The sequence below is a fragment of the Diaphorina citri genome, unplaced genomic scaffold (assembly GCF_000475195.1).
Source record: "Diaphorina citri unplaced genomic scaffold, Diaci psyllid genome assembly version 1.1 scaffold64, whole genome shotgun sequence".
In the NCBI taxonomy this organism is placed as follows: Eukaryota; Metazoa; Arthropoda; class Insecta; order Hemiptera; family Psyllidae; genus Diaphorina; species Diaphorina citri.
This window is the reverse complement of record NW_007377501.1, coordinates 338,266-353,509: the sequence shown is the minus strand read 5'-3', so window position 1 is coordinate 353,509 and position 15,244 is coordinate 338,266. Positions and strand designations below refer to the sequence as shown.

At 35.3% G+C, this 15,244-nt stretch overlaps 1 protein-coding gene across 1 annotated transcript in view; it reads right to left on the bottom strand.

Moving 5' to 3' along the window:
- Window positions 1-250: 250 nt before the first annotated feature.
- Window positions 251-15,244, bottom strand: part of LOC103519268 (mRNA decay activator protein ZFP36L1-like) — a 31,297-nt gene continuing 16,303 nt past the window's right edge. Inside the window, exon 2 of the mRNA XM_008484356.3 lies at window positions 251-3,398. Within this exon, the coding sequence (XP_008482578.1) occupies window positions 2,721-3,398 (678 nt within the window). The 3' untranslated portion in view covers window positions 251-2,720. The remainder of the gene's footprint in view (window positions 3,399-15,244) is intronic.

Sequence of the window (15,244 nt, the reverse complement as noted above, 5' to 3'; positions counted from 1 at the left end):
ATAGCCTAGTATTTAAACCCGATACTCGAAGAGGTTCTTACACCATTACATCGAGTATTTAGAAATCCCACCAGAGTGCAGCATATGTCGTCTTCACTCTATAGGTAACTGAATGATTTTTTTTTTTTAAACATTTATCCTTTAAATCACTGCATGAGTTGTACAACGAAACTTTTTTCCCCCCCCCCTTTTTTAGGGGAAAAAAAAAAAAAAAAAAAAATCTTGTGAAAATAAAATGAAATGCGACCAATTTACTGATTTACGGATAAAAAATACTCCAAATATATTTTGTTTCGATAAAACAAAAATAATAATGCAATTTTCATCAGAAACGGCTTACAATCATTTCACAAATAACTTAATTGAAGAAAAAATAATCAAATTACAAAAATTAAATAAATAAAAATGACTAAAATTGGTAATCAAAAAGGCATAAATAATGACAAAAAGTTTCGTTCTAATTAAAATAAATAATAGTGGGTAGTGAGGACAAAATGTTAGTGCAACAAGAACGGTTGTTATTATTTTAAGTTCCATCATTGTTTAATAATATTCGTAGTACCTACTGATTGTGATTTATTGGCGGATTTGAAAGAACAAAAAACAATGGATAGTAAAAAATTAAAAATTGATCTTTTACAAAATAATTCACATCAAAACTTTGCCAAGATGTTTTTTTTCTGAGGCTGTATGGAATCCTCTGATGGCTGAGTGCTATAATAAATGGACATGCGAACTTGTAAGCAGGGTCTATTAGAACTACAATGAGGTTGCAATTATTTTAATTAATCCCTGTTTGATATACGGTAGATGAATCTCACTGTTATTTTACTCTATATTTTATGGCAAGACGTTGGTCGATAAACATGCACTTAGCATAATATTGTTGGATAGAGATTTTTGTACCTTTTTTACTATTAGAACTTGAAGTCAACACACACACCTTTATTAAAATAAATAAATAATGGAAACCTTCATCTAAATTTGTATGCTAAAAAAATAAATAAAATTATAAAAAAGTGAAGTGAAATATTGTAAGTTCATTAAAGTAAATTGCATTTGAGGAAAATAAAGTAGAGGTAGACATTTTTGGAGCTTTAAAGATAGAAATATTATTGTGAATTAGTTAAAAATGCCATCAGCTGATATTGTCATAACTACTAGCTAGGGTGTTATCATGTTATACATGTAAGTAGGTACGAAGCACCGGAATATTATCTGTTTTTCCAAAATTAGTGCCTACTTTTTGAGAATTACGTACTTCACGTAGGTACGTATAATAGGTCGACGAAGAAGCTCCTTCATAAGGTTGATAGTAAAGGAGAGTTTGTATGTAGAGCATTGATGTCATGCTTAGGGTTACAAAAATACAAATTTTGTAGATGTGAGTTAATGCAAACGGTATGTTTTATCAAAGTATTTACTATAGAAATACACTATTACTAAAAAAAAAAAAATAAAAAAATAATAATAAATCATTACACAAATATTACGCTCGCTAGGCATCAATATTTTCAATTTGTATCAAATGTATCATGGAGGGGAAAATAGAACAAATCAATTTGTCATTTGATTAAAAATAAAGAAAACATGTAACAAATAAGATCCACAAAAATGTATAAACCGAGAAAAGAAAAAAAAAAAAGGAAATTCAATTTTATTATATTATTGTTTCAACAAAATTTAGCCAATTTTTGTATGTAAAATAATATTGGGGATGCTTTTATTAGAAAAAGGATATTTCATTAGAAACACAAATTCTATCAATATGTAGGGCTTGAAAAATTTATTATAGAAAAGATCAAGAAGTAGGTAATAGATGGAAGTAGCTACGTAAGTAAAGACAGTAGGTATAGGTGGACTATAAATTTGTTCCAGAAAAAAAACTAACAATATTCTCCTTAATGTGAAATAAAATGGAAATCGATTGAAGAAAATTCATTTATCTTATTTGGTGGTTGAAATATTAGTTATTATGTAAAAGCTGTGAACATTATATTGCAAAAAAAAATATTGTAAGAACATAAACGAATGATAAGGGAATGTAATCTCAAATTTATAAAGTTACTCAAAATAATACGAAAAAAAATCATAAATCACGGAAAATGACATGCACACTACTTAGGTCGAACCAGAAGTAATGCAACCTTTGTCCCATGAGAACAACTACTAGTCTTCAACAAAGCATATTAACATTATAATAATTGAACAGGGTAGTAACAATTTGAATAAAATAACATATTATTACTATGAGCAATAGAATAATAACTAACGAAGGACTAAGTAATAATAAACCTACTGAAAATAAACAGGTATATAATATAAAAGAAAAAAAACTGCGTTACTCGTATAAAATTAAATAAATACAATGTACACTGTACAAAAAGCATAGAAGTAATCATCACAAAATTATAATATGTATAAAAAAATATATCAATACAAAACCAATTTTCACATTGAAATCCTGTCAGAATGTTCAACACTTATTGTCAAATTTCTCTGTCACTAAATAGAAATAACTAATTTTGAATAGGTAAACCAATTTATTCTGCCCATGAATCTTTTCCACTCAGAAATCGCACTCCTGATGACGAAACAATAACACGGGTACGGCACCACCAAAATCACTTTGATTTGCTTTTAGATTGATGAGATAAATGAACAATAAGATGCTCTAACACTTCAACGGTTTCCAATGGCAAATAAGATCAGGAGGATATTTACGTCATGAGTTGGTTCCTCAAGCTCTGAAATGAAAAGTAAGGAGAGGCTCCAAAGTTGTTGTATTCCTTACCCTCGAATGAGAGAGGAGAGCTTGTACGAGACTCGGTGTAGTTGGAATCTGAGGACGAGGAGGATGAAGGAAGCCTGACCAGTGGCGCGAAGGAGAATGCAGTATTGGCAGCATAGGGTGGAGGAGAGATACTGCCGAAGCTGGTGGGAGAGGATGACGGTTCAGAGGAAAGGCTGCTTACTTTGCCACTCATCTCGTCATCTTCTTCATTGTGAATATAGGTGCAGCGTGGTCCATAGTTGCAGAAACCTGTGGTATGGAACTTATGGCATGGCTCTGTCTTATACTTGGGATGACGAAGAGTACATCTGAGTTCATGTGCTCCATGAGCAAACTGGCATTTGTTTCCATACTTGCATTCTCCCTTCTCTTTGAATGGCCGACACAGTTCAGTCTTATAGCGACAGTAGATATTGCCCACAACGATTTTCTCGTCAGAATCAGAGTTTGTACGGGATAATTTGCGGTCTTTCTTGGAGTTATTAGCAAAGAAGTTAACTAAGAGAGAATTGTTGGAACCACTACGCTGACATGATGGGCGTCTGGACATGGGAGCATCTCGGCCAAATTGGAAATATCTCGTGTCTAGGATATCATCCAGATCCTGCAACAGAGGAAAATAGAAATAACTGTTAATGACAATTAGGTATCTAGATCATTTTCATGATTAATCTAATAATTTTGCCCAAGCAACATCTGGTTTACAACAAATCTTCGAGCTACAGTGCAGTTTGCAGATTTTTTTTTCTATCTTCTGATCTAACAAAATCGATTCTTTAGAACATCATTAACCCAGCCCAATTGTTTTCATAGATGAAGTTCATTGCATTGTCTATCTACAGAATCCTGAACTAAAAAGTCAAGAATCACTGTCAGGAGGAATTCTATTGGCTTGAATAATAATTACAGAAACGTTAATCAGATTCAAAACAAAGACTCCTTTGTGATGACGCGGGTTGTTTGAACTCTTATCGCAATCCTAAATGTATTATTACTCTCAAGTAAAACTAAGATGCAAGAACTAAAAAACCTTAGGTCGGATAGATCATGTAGCATACGAGTACCCATATCCTACACAGAATTTGTTGAGTTACGTAACACGTTTAGTACCATGTTTTCAAAATGTTTACGAACTAAACCTGGGTAATCTTTTTCTGAACTAGGAATTAAAATATTTGATTGGGCTGATCTTCTAATAAATAAATTAATAACATTTCAGCCTAAAAACAATTGAAGACATGAGATTAAATACATATCATTCAGTTACACAGGTAGAAACTGCATTCTGCACCAAGATTGTTTATAATTCACCATAGTTCAATATCTCGCGATTTTAATTGCTTAACGTTGCTAAATGAATTCACAACTTGTTATTTGAGTGTATCCACCTGAAAATTGCTAACTAATCAAGATTGAAGCACTCGATAAGCCGAGAATTCAATTACAGAAGTGATACGCTAGAAGTGATATCTAGTAAGTAAATGAATCTAAATAGCATCATACTCATTAATAACTACGAGTATATCAGTATTTTAACATGCCAATAAGATCACTCTACTCTACTTCTGTGACTTCTATGCTCCATAAATCCCCGAGAAAAGGATACAGGAGCAGACTTTTTTACTTTTTTTCAACTAGAGTTCCAATGTTGACACCTAGCAGGAAATTCAATCTCCTGAACCACAACACCTAGTCATGCATAAGGTGGCTGTAGAAGACTACGGTCAAGTTCTTAAAGAAATCAGGGTAATAAAATTCCATGCGTTAGATGGGATGTGTCGGAGCTTGGAGCTCAAGTTTAGCTCCTGTTTACCAGATTTTGCTAATGAAACAGGCGATGACACGTGTTATAAACTGAACGAGCACCCATTCATTCCATTCATAAAAGCTCAGTTTTTTTTTTTTTTTGGTTTAAAAAAAGAAGGAGCCCCCCTTTTTTCCTTTTAAAAAAACCTTTTTTTTTTTTTTTTTTTTTTTTTTTTTTTTTTTTTAAGCATAAATGAGATAATAAGACAGATAAAATCATGTGGGATATAGGTAACGAGAATTGCAAAGTAGTTCTTGTTACAGCATATACATTATATCACCTACCTGACCATTACAGATTTACAGAGCATCTTAAACACATATAAAGTATTAATATTTACGTTTAGATAAATTATGTTCTTTTTTTCTTCCTGCTACATTGTGATTGAACTGAAGACTGGGCGTCTTGTTTCCGTGCTAGAACTTTGTTATCTAACAGCATTTCAATAGTAACAGAGCCAATATTAGCTTACAGCACCTAACAGACCAATTTGTAGAGATAAATGATATCTAGGTAGATGGGTCATTCACTGATATAATTTTGGTAAACACAATACTATCCATTATTGTCGACCTAAACTGAATAACCAATAATCGTTGATATTGAGTTGGTATTCGTAATTTTGTTAAGGGAGAAGAATAAGTTATTGAGCCAAGAAGGGGTCCACCAAATGATGCATATGAATATGAGCCAGGACCAATTCGTGAAATGGATGCAATCTTTCTAATGAATGAACTATGGGGAAGACCAAAGTTCGGAAAAATATGCATTTGCTTGTAAAGGTACAAAATCATCCCCTTTCAGATTATTCCCAGATGGTTGAAACGGCACCGCAAAATCCTACACCAACACAACATCACAAGATTCACAAGTATCGATGAACCATTGTCCGTCCAAGTACAAAACCATCTCATCTGGACAAACATTCCTCCAGTCTTGTTCCCCTATTTACTATTCCCTCTTCATCCCTCCATAAAATTCCTACTTCCTTACTTTATACTCTCCTGCTCCATGGGCCCTGAAGAGGAACAGCATCGTGTGTAATACAGTAATAGCCAATAACACATGGAATACATACATAAAAAATTATATAGTTAAAAGATTATATTATTTCTAGCCAATACCTTCATAGTCCTCCAATAGATATAACCTACAGTGGTATAGTCCAGCGAGTAACAATAATAATAACACCAACCAGTCAGTCGGATTGTTACGCAATATTAATTTCACTTTCCTAGGTCTTTGGTCTTACATAAATATTCTAACCTTTCTGTCCTGATGGGTATTGTTTATAAAACCAAGAACCCGTTCTAATATAGGTCACAACTCACAAGTTTGAGAAAGAGGAAAAAACAGTTCAAAATAAATAATAATTAAAAATCGAGTTCTTTACTAATGAGATGATGAATGAGGTCCGCATTCTAAGTGGCGCGAAAACATTCAAGTGTCAACAAATTGCACTTAAAGGAGTAGGTACTAACAGATTATTACAGTAGTAAATCTTCTTTGGGGTAATTATTTGTTATTGCAATGTTAATGAGTTAAATCCTTCTTTCATCATCCCCTGTTCTATGGGATCTAAGATTTGACTAGGACAACAGCGACCAGAAGTCTTGGGAAGACAGAATTTCAAGATGAGGAATGAGACCACAGGAAAGATAGGAAGAGAAGAATAGAAAAAAACAACCACATTCTAATCTACAAGAAGTTTGTGAAGGCATTGTAGAAATGATCGATCCTACTCTCACAATTTCGGAGCAAGTATTTTGAAGAACTAATAAGGAGATAAACTAGGTAAGACAGAACCTAACATTACTAGAACACGTTAAGAATTTACTGTACAATATTTGTGTCTTCAAAAGTAAAAGGGTTATCTTGAAGACATTTACTTTCACCTTGCTGTTTTTTATTATTATTATTTTTTTTACAAAGATATAATGATACTAATAGTGATAATTATAGTTATATTTATCAGAGATAAATCCGAGTAACACATATTAGGTAGGTATTTATTTTATGCATCTTTTTCTAAGGTTTTTTATTGAGGAAAAGGGTTGCATATATCTGATCCCATTTGTCAAGTCAGTAGTGACGGTTGGGTGTCTGATAAGTAGGTGAATCGGCTAGGCCAGAATATACCTTGTTTGTTCTGTCCGAACAGGGCTGCGGTTATACAGGATCAGATTTCCAGTCTTACGATGTGACGCGACTTGACGTGATGATGTTGTACCAACCCGTGCGTCTAAATCTAAATAGACTCTTGGGCCCGTCGCAAAATTGTAAGCGTAGCGTCCATTTTTTCGTCCCATAGGACTCGCAGTAATAATTTAGTTCAAATAAGAAAGATAGGGTTATTAAAGGGGCTTTTCAGTTTTATGCTGGCAGTGAAAAGAAGGTGTTGAGTAAACGCGAGAAAAGCAAGGATTTGCATTGTTTAGTTTGCAATAAAACGTAAGAGAACACAGAATAACACTGGATGAGACTGCAAAGTTCCTTCACCTCGGAGAAATAATAAATTCTAATTCATTCATACATAAGTCATAGTCAGAACAGGCATATCGCGCTTAGAATGGACGGGAGATGGCCTGGAATCTGGAATATAGATCGACTTTGGATAGGATTCCAGTAAACGGGAATACAGAGGCAGACCATTTGACTGAGTAAAGACTGGATTAAAATATCTGCAGGACAAATTCATAGGCAAAAAGATAACACGGACTTTTTTCAGCAGTAGATAAATCATGAATGCCCTTGTCCTTGCTGATGATTGTAATAAAGCAAAGGATAAAACTCGGTGAAATAATGCAAAAGAGATTTTTGTGCAGCAGTGGACATGGACACTGGACAGATATTGAAGGCGACACAATATTTATTACTGACTCTTACAGAGGAAAGTAATAAACGAAATCGATGCTCAAAGCATTTTATTCCGCCTAATCTTTATACATACCTTGGTTGAAGTCGAACTCCAGATCTTCGTACAAGACAAGATGAACGCACACGACTGCCTAATCCATCAATCATCAGACAAATTGGTGAAACACGATGCTGCCTGCATCTACTGACCTACTCTCTTCAAGATATAGATTAAAGTTTAAAATCTCACATCCACCACATGCCACTGAAATCACTGAATCCACTAGAATGCTAGATGGGGTTCAATGGAATGGAGATTCTTTTATCGCATTGGTTCTTCGCTATTGGATAACATAATCTCGTGTTTAATGTGCTCACATTTAATTGCATTACGTAAAACTCGTAGTGCTTTTAAGCCTGTGTGAACATTAAAATTACCATCCTCAACTTCCAAGCTTGTGCACTCGTCTTTCAAAATTAGATATGCTCTATGAATTTGTCAACTTCTAGTTGGAAATCGAACTAAAGATAAAGATCGATAGGTATAAATATCACATTGCATCGACATTAAAAACAAAAGAAAATTAAGAGAAGCAAAATGAAAAGTATTGAAGATTAAATGGCAATGACACCTCACAGAGGAAGCAGGGTGGTTCCATAGAAGTGACATCGACAGTTCATAAAAACTCAGAAATTTCTGAAAATCAGAAAAAAATCACACAAAGAAAGTGAATAAGAGATAGGTATTATCATCTTACTTCTGACGAATCGACACATAAACAAAGAAGACAGCGGAGAAAATAATAAAAAAAAAAACAATAATGAAATTATTAAAAGTGATATATTAGGAACAGAGGAAATGTGAACACTTTTCGAGTTCGTAAATTGCTGCGAAGGTCACACAATTCATGAATCACAGGCCAATAAAATTTAAATCTCTTACTCAAATACTCACAATGTAAACACATAACATAAATTTAGTTGTTTGCCATTAAAACAACTACTGCCTCGTTGTGAAACTGACAGCTAATGAAGCGCTTGATGTGCAGACCTCTAAAAAATTCTAGTGTAATAGACTCGAGCTATTAAGAAAATGTTTGCCTCCAAAAACTTCCGGGCTGTGGGCCTCGAGACTTTTCTTTTAATAGCATCATCACTGAGACCGTAAACTGTCAGCAAACTTCCCATCAGTGAAAATCCCTCTTAGGAAGTGTCACTGAACCAATAGGAACACTCTTCATCACCAATATCATTCAGACGGACATTGGTCAACCCATTATCAATATTATGCATCCTAAATCAACTGCAGAACAAAAGCTTCAGAAGTCTCTTCTTTCGAGTTCCAATCTGAACTTTCTTCATATTCGATAAGTTTTCACCACCAAGAAGAGTTGGAGGCAGAGACATTTGGAACAAACCCGTCAAATGGCATACTATCCGGATCTGCGGTCACACGTCTCACGTTACAGTCACGTCATAGTACCTACCTCTGAGAATACTTGGAGACTGTACGGGTATGGTCTCCTATCATGCTCAAAGCCCAACACATTGGCCTTGTAGAGCCGGGTGTTGGTAACTTCCCATGTTATAAAAGATTTGCCAATCCTCTCCCGTACGGTACGGACAAACAGTACCAAATAGCAAAGGTTGAGTGCGAAGGGAATCCACTCGGAAAATTTTGTTCAGCCAAAACCAGTTGGTTTCAAACCGATCACTCTAAAGCTGATTGAGAGGCCGACGACAAACGCCGACCCCATCTGAACATGGGAAAAGGCGAAGAAGATAAAAGATCAGTCAATCTCGTTAGATGGAGTCCTCAAATGTGATTGCAATATTTCATGAGCTCGTAATGCAAATGTACAGGCCAGTTTTGACAGCGAGTAACAATGACAAATGAATTCCGCTCTGTCCACTCACCTACTCGTGCTTGCCCATTGTACACGTTTACTATGGAGTAAGGCACACGAGACGGTAAGGGATTTGGCACGAGATATTTGGCATTCTTTCTTCTAATACCGTACCTTTTCCGAATTTTATCTGTATTTGGCGTGTGACCTTCTTTCATCCTACCTTTTTACACCTTCCAATACAACACCCCAAGGAAAAATTAGCTAAATTCTCTTTGGTGTGAATTAAGGAACAGACGAAAAAGGTTTAATATTTTTAACTGGACGATTTTGCTTTCTCTGTATGCCCGTTTGTTCCAATATTTCTTTGCAATGGCTAATGCTCATTTAATTTTGATGAAATTTTGTCAAAATGCCCAACAAGTAAAGGAATTTTGTTCTTTTCTGCTAAAGAACTTCTTTTTTAAGCAAGCATTGGGATACCGTTCATAGCAGCGCTAGCATTTTTTTTTTTTTTTTTTTTTTTTTTTAAAGAAGGTTTGGGTTGCCTTTTTTAAGACCGCTAGGATTTTTTTTTTTTTTTTTTTTTTTTTTTCATTCATAACAGCCGGAGGTTAATGCCCGAGGCATTTTCAACCATCTAACCTTCAGAATTCCATTAAGAAATCGTGTAATATCCAAGATTTACCGAGGGTAACGTCTAGATTTTTAAGGATATTAAAATAATGCCTCGTGAGCAAAACCCCGTTACCGTCCAGGTCACGCCTGCCTTACGCGCTTACGCCACGCCAATGACCAGTCAATATGTGCAAGAATGCAAGAACTTTACTAAATTACCTTCTTACTTAGTTAATTTGTGACACACTGTTCCTATTAGAATAAAGTATTACAAAATGAAGTTGGATTTCAGCAGCCTCCTCAGGATTTTTTCCATTGGAAACTCTCAAGTTGCTGACGTGACGTAGAACGTAGAAGATTCCAATAAAATTTTATCGATCTTGTGAAATTTACGAGGTACCAGGAAGAACGTACTTAGGTACCAGGAAAACTGAGAGCTCTCATGTTTTGCTTTGGATAGAGCGAGTTTTTATGTCACCACTGAGAGCCACTATCAATAATGTTCAATATTTTCCTTCATCTTAGTCACCTGAGTCTCCAAATATAGAGATCAGCGACTTGAAGAATTTAAAGGTCACAAACCTGGGATTAGCATTTGCATTTTCCAATGGACATGGCTTGAAATACAAAACCTGAACGGAAAAACACACTGAGATCTCTTAGCTTCCCTACCGTGTTATCAAGGCCACTGATTTTCTTCGGTTTCTTATGAAGTTCAACGTGATTCATTTACCTACATAATTGGCCTGGACAGATGTAATGTACCAATTAAAATGAATGAGCAAACAGTTTATTTTCATACAAGGTGTATTGGCATCTCTTTGGAGAGGCATTCATTTTCTAACTTGCAGATTTACATATTTTGACATTATATTTTATTGTTTTTCCAATAGGCCAATACCTACCTAATTTATTTTGCTGATGGTTAAAGAAATGGATGGATCATATTCCTCCAACCTCCGTTGTTACTTCAAATCTGGAGGTTGGAACTTCGAGTCCAAGTAGTCATGAAATTTAGCACAGTATACCTATTTATTAACACAGTTAAAATTCCTTTTTCTTCCCCTGAAACGTAATATTATTCTAACTTGTCAGTCCAGCTTTAGATACAGAAAAGGAACTCCGAGCAAACACTCAATTTTACAGCTCAAGTATGAAATACTCGTAGATTTAGCGACCCACAGCAAAGTATTACAATGATATGCGCTATCAGAAATGCAAACAGAATAAACAGAAGTATATTTCCGTACATACTGACCGCACAATATACAAAGCGATGGGTATCTAGTGACTAAGCCATCATATCTGGAAACGTGAAGTGTTATTTGAGACCAATTTTCCTATCACTAGTAGACCCGAGAATATTAGCAATGATTGAAATGAAAATGGCACTATCGGAAGATAACGAATGGGCTTACCGTCTGAGGTTTTCGCCAGTACTAAAAGTACTAAAACGGCTAGACCAGCCTAGTCTGATTGGGGGACTTTATCCTCCAGTCTAGTGTCTGGAGGAGACCAGGCTAATAGGTTGTTCTACTCCCTGTTTAAGATCCCCCAGCTAGACCAGGATCTTACGTACAATACCAATGAATATTCGTCTAATATGTCCACAGACAAATTACGAAAGCATCCTAAGTACAATGTTAAACAAGTTGTTAAAGACGAGGGACACGAGTCGGAATCAAGTATCAATACATTTTGAAGATTAACTTCAGATATAAAGAGTTTAACGTACTCTAACGACTGTCAAAAATTATCGCAAAGCAATTAATTATTGATTGTAATTAAAAAAAAAAAAAAAAAAAAACATTGGAATTCGATACCTATTCCTTAGTACTCGTATGAGTGATTCTGCTAAATTATCAAGATAAGAAATTAATGAAATTATTTGTCTGACGAAAAACAACAGATATAAACATCAGGAAAATTCAATCTTGCGTATAGGTATAGTAATCGATCCTTATCATGAACAACACATACAAAATTATAATTATCACATCGAAGAAATGCAGACAATATTCAAATGTAATTCCGGGATACTCGACAATAGAAAACGATAACAAGTCCGTAAATATAAATAAAAATCACTCTCCATCTCCATTTATCTTTCAATTTGTTTCAAGATCAGATTCGAGTTGAAGATCAGCAAATATTCAAGAGCTAATAATAATACGTGAGACGAGCACCTTGTTAAGAAACTCTAGAATCTCGAGATAAGCTATAAATAGGAAATTATCGCCGTATTGAAGAGATCTAGAAAAATCCTGACAAAGTCGGTACTTGGGTGTAGTTTATGTAAATAAAATGTGATTAAAATGATCTATGAGTATAACAATAAATAAATAATAAATCTAAGTATGTACATAATGTCTGTTTTGATCTAAAATGACTAGATAGATATCTACAATCGAGCTCCATGTCTTCTTCTTTCTTTTTTGTATAATTTAAAGAAGGTTTTATTTACATATTTGTAAACTCTACCTATGAAATTAATATACCTACATATAAGACCTTGTTTATACTGCAGGAGTAAAGGGATTTTTCAGTCTCATTCTGGCAGGATAAACAAGGTATATTCTTTCCTATTTCCCCTTTAGACCGTCTGGCTCTCAAATTTTCTGGCCGCTCTTCGACCAATGGCAAGTGGAGCCGCAACAAACAAGAGCAAGATTGACAAATATATGCACACGTTTACACATATTTGCATAGCAAGATCTCAGACGTTTCGTAAAGCGATCACGTGAAGAAAAACCATTCGTATGTTGTGATTGCCATTTGATCAACCTCTTCAATGCTAGGTCCACTTCGATGTGATTTAGCACCCAGGTCTACTGAGACAGTTTGGGCTTCTACTCCTACATAACCAATTAACCACACATACATGAAACATGTCTCATTAAATTTGGTATGGAACTCTCAAATGTGACAGGGCTATTAGCTCTACTGACTAAACGGTAGGAGATATCGAAAAAGTGATGGGACCCCTCCAAAACCATACCTAAAACTCCCAAGAAAGCAACATTCAAAAGGATAAGGAAAGCCGTATGATGTTCACAGATTTTTCAGTCTCACAAAAGAAAGTTTTACAGAAAAGGTGGAAATTAATTTGTTAATATTATTTCCCCCATTTCTTTTTCTCGTTCGCCCTGAAGAAGTCGAGAATTCCAAGGTACAGGTTCATGGTAACAAGAAACATGCGACACCAAGTCTTCCTCCATGTCCCAGCCACAATACGTTGATACGTTCCATGTTTGAACGATCAACGTTGATAATTTCACCCAAGGTCAACCAGATGTAAAAGAAGAAAAAAATGAAGTTTTTCTTCATCTCAATCGAGTCTGCTAAAATGCCACAGTTCTAACGACAGGTTACCGAGCGGCTATACCATACGTCATACTAATTGTATAAATTGTTACGTTGAATTGTGACCACGTAACAACAAACTTGTTGATGTAATGGGACTGCATGTCCTACTTCTTCGGTGTAAAAGATCACCCGAGCTAGCAGAATTAAGATAATGTAATGGAGGTATGCACATTGACCGGACTTGTACGGAACTTATGTGCCTAGAGGCCCTAGAGTCATACGTTTCCTTACTTGAGACCTGTTTCATAAATATTGTGCCCAGCCCTGACATTTGTGGCTTTTATACTCCTGTAAATACCCCAACTATCGACCGTAAGATCACTAATCCAATTTCACGGCCACGGAAACTCTAGTAGGTAGGTATTACAGTAAAATAGGTGATTTTTTGCACCTGAAAATGATGCGAACGTAAGAAGGATTTTGGTTCTAAGGTTTCTGGCACCAAAATCGTCATCAAATCGGGACTATACACCTTCTACCCACAAAGTTGGAAAATCTGGGAGGAAATATTCTAAGGAAAAAAATCGATCCCCATGTGGTTAATAAATTATGAAAACTCATTAAATTTCTTTTGGGCAACCCAACGTATAAGGGAGTGGCCAGGCTGATTTGTGTTGAACTTGAATTGTTTGATATCTGTTGGCTAATGAACTGAAAACATATTCGCATATTGATGAAGGTCAATGCTGGGAACCAGTTGAAATTTCCAGATGAACTGAGGAATATTAAAAGACCTGAATCACCTGCAGGTTTCCCTATACAGAAAACGTGTTTTATGGTTGAGTGTGTTTGTTTTAAAGATCTGTGAGTGTCAATATCGTCGGATTCTTTATGTTGGGTCATTAGATTAGTGTTGTAGGGAGCCCATTAGAGAATATTACAGTTGTAGGGATACTCTAAACTCCCTACATAGCGTAGTAGGAAGACCATCTTGAAAACTGGTATCAATCGCCTTTCAATTTCTTGGGAACTTTAGTCAACTTTTGAGCTTTTAACAGTTGAAAACAGTCCCAGTTACCTAGTATTGCAGTTAGGGTTAGGGCAGTTAAGGCATTGAACTCATAACCTAGGGGGCTGCGTTTTGAGTCCTAGAAGGACACGAAAATATTGACTCAGAGGAAAACTGCTAATAGAATTGAGTTCAAATAAATTAATTCCTTTTTTCCTTAAGTAATTTACAAAAGAGTGGACTCGAATCATATATCTTTGAATAACTTACATGACACACAATCGAGAGTAGAATTTACAAGATCAATTGATTTTATGACGTCAAACCAACCTAACTTATAAAATCCAATTCAGCAATTCACGAGAATCACCAGCATTTACCTCCGTGATTGTAGTCTAATCGCAAAGATAAATTACGCATTACTGGTAATTAGATCACGGAAAAATAAAACACGATATCACTCCATATCACTGGGGTATCGTCAATCTTTACCACCAACATCTATAAAACTTGATAATTCTTCATGAGCTCTTGCTAGATCAGCAAAAAAGTTGACGATTTAGCGCTTGATCTAGGTGCTAGATTTTAATTTTGCCCTTAGTAAGCTAAAATAAGAACCATGTTTGATCGAGCAGATATGAAAAGAAATCATCAGTTGTCGGCACCCAATAAAGGGCAATCCTACTAATCCTAGAGTCAAGGCGGCACCAATATCAATGGTCCAAAAAAAAGCTGACTTGTTTTAATTTTTGGTCAAAAGAAAGAGCCCGCAAATTTTCTATTTTAAAACATATCAGGGTGAGGTCATTTTTGGAGATAATTTGGTCTCGATCGTTCCTGTATACTACGTAATATCCCTTTGAACTCAAGTATTCTCGAAGGACGTTAAACTGATAATGAACTCCGCTAATATAATGGCCTCTATTGAAAGATAACCAATGGGTGCGGACTTTCCGTCACCCATTGCAAAGAAACAGTAGAGAGTTGCAAGTTCTATAGAAACAGGG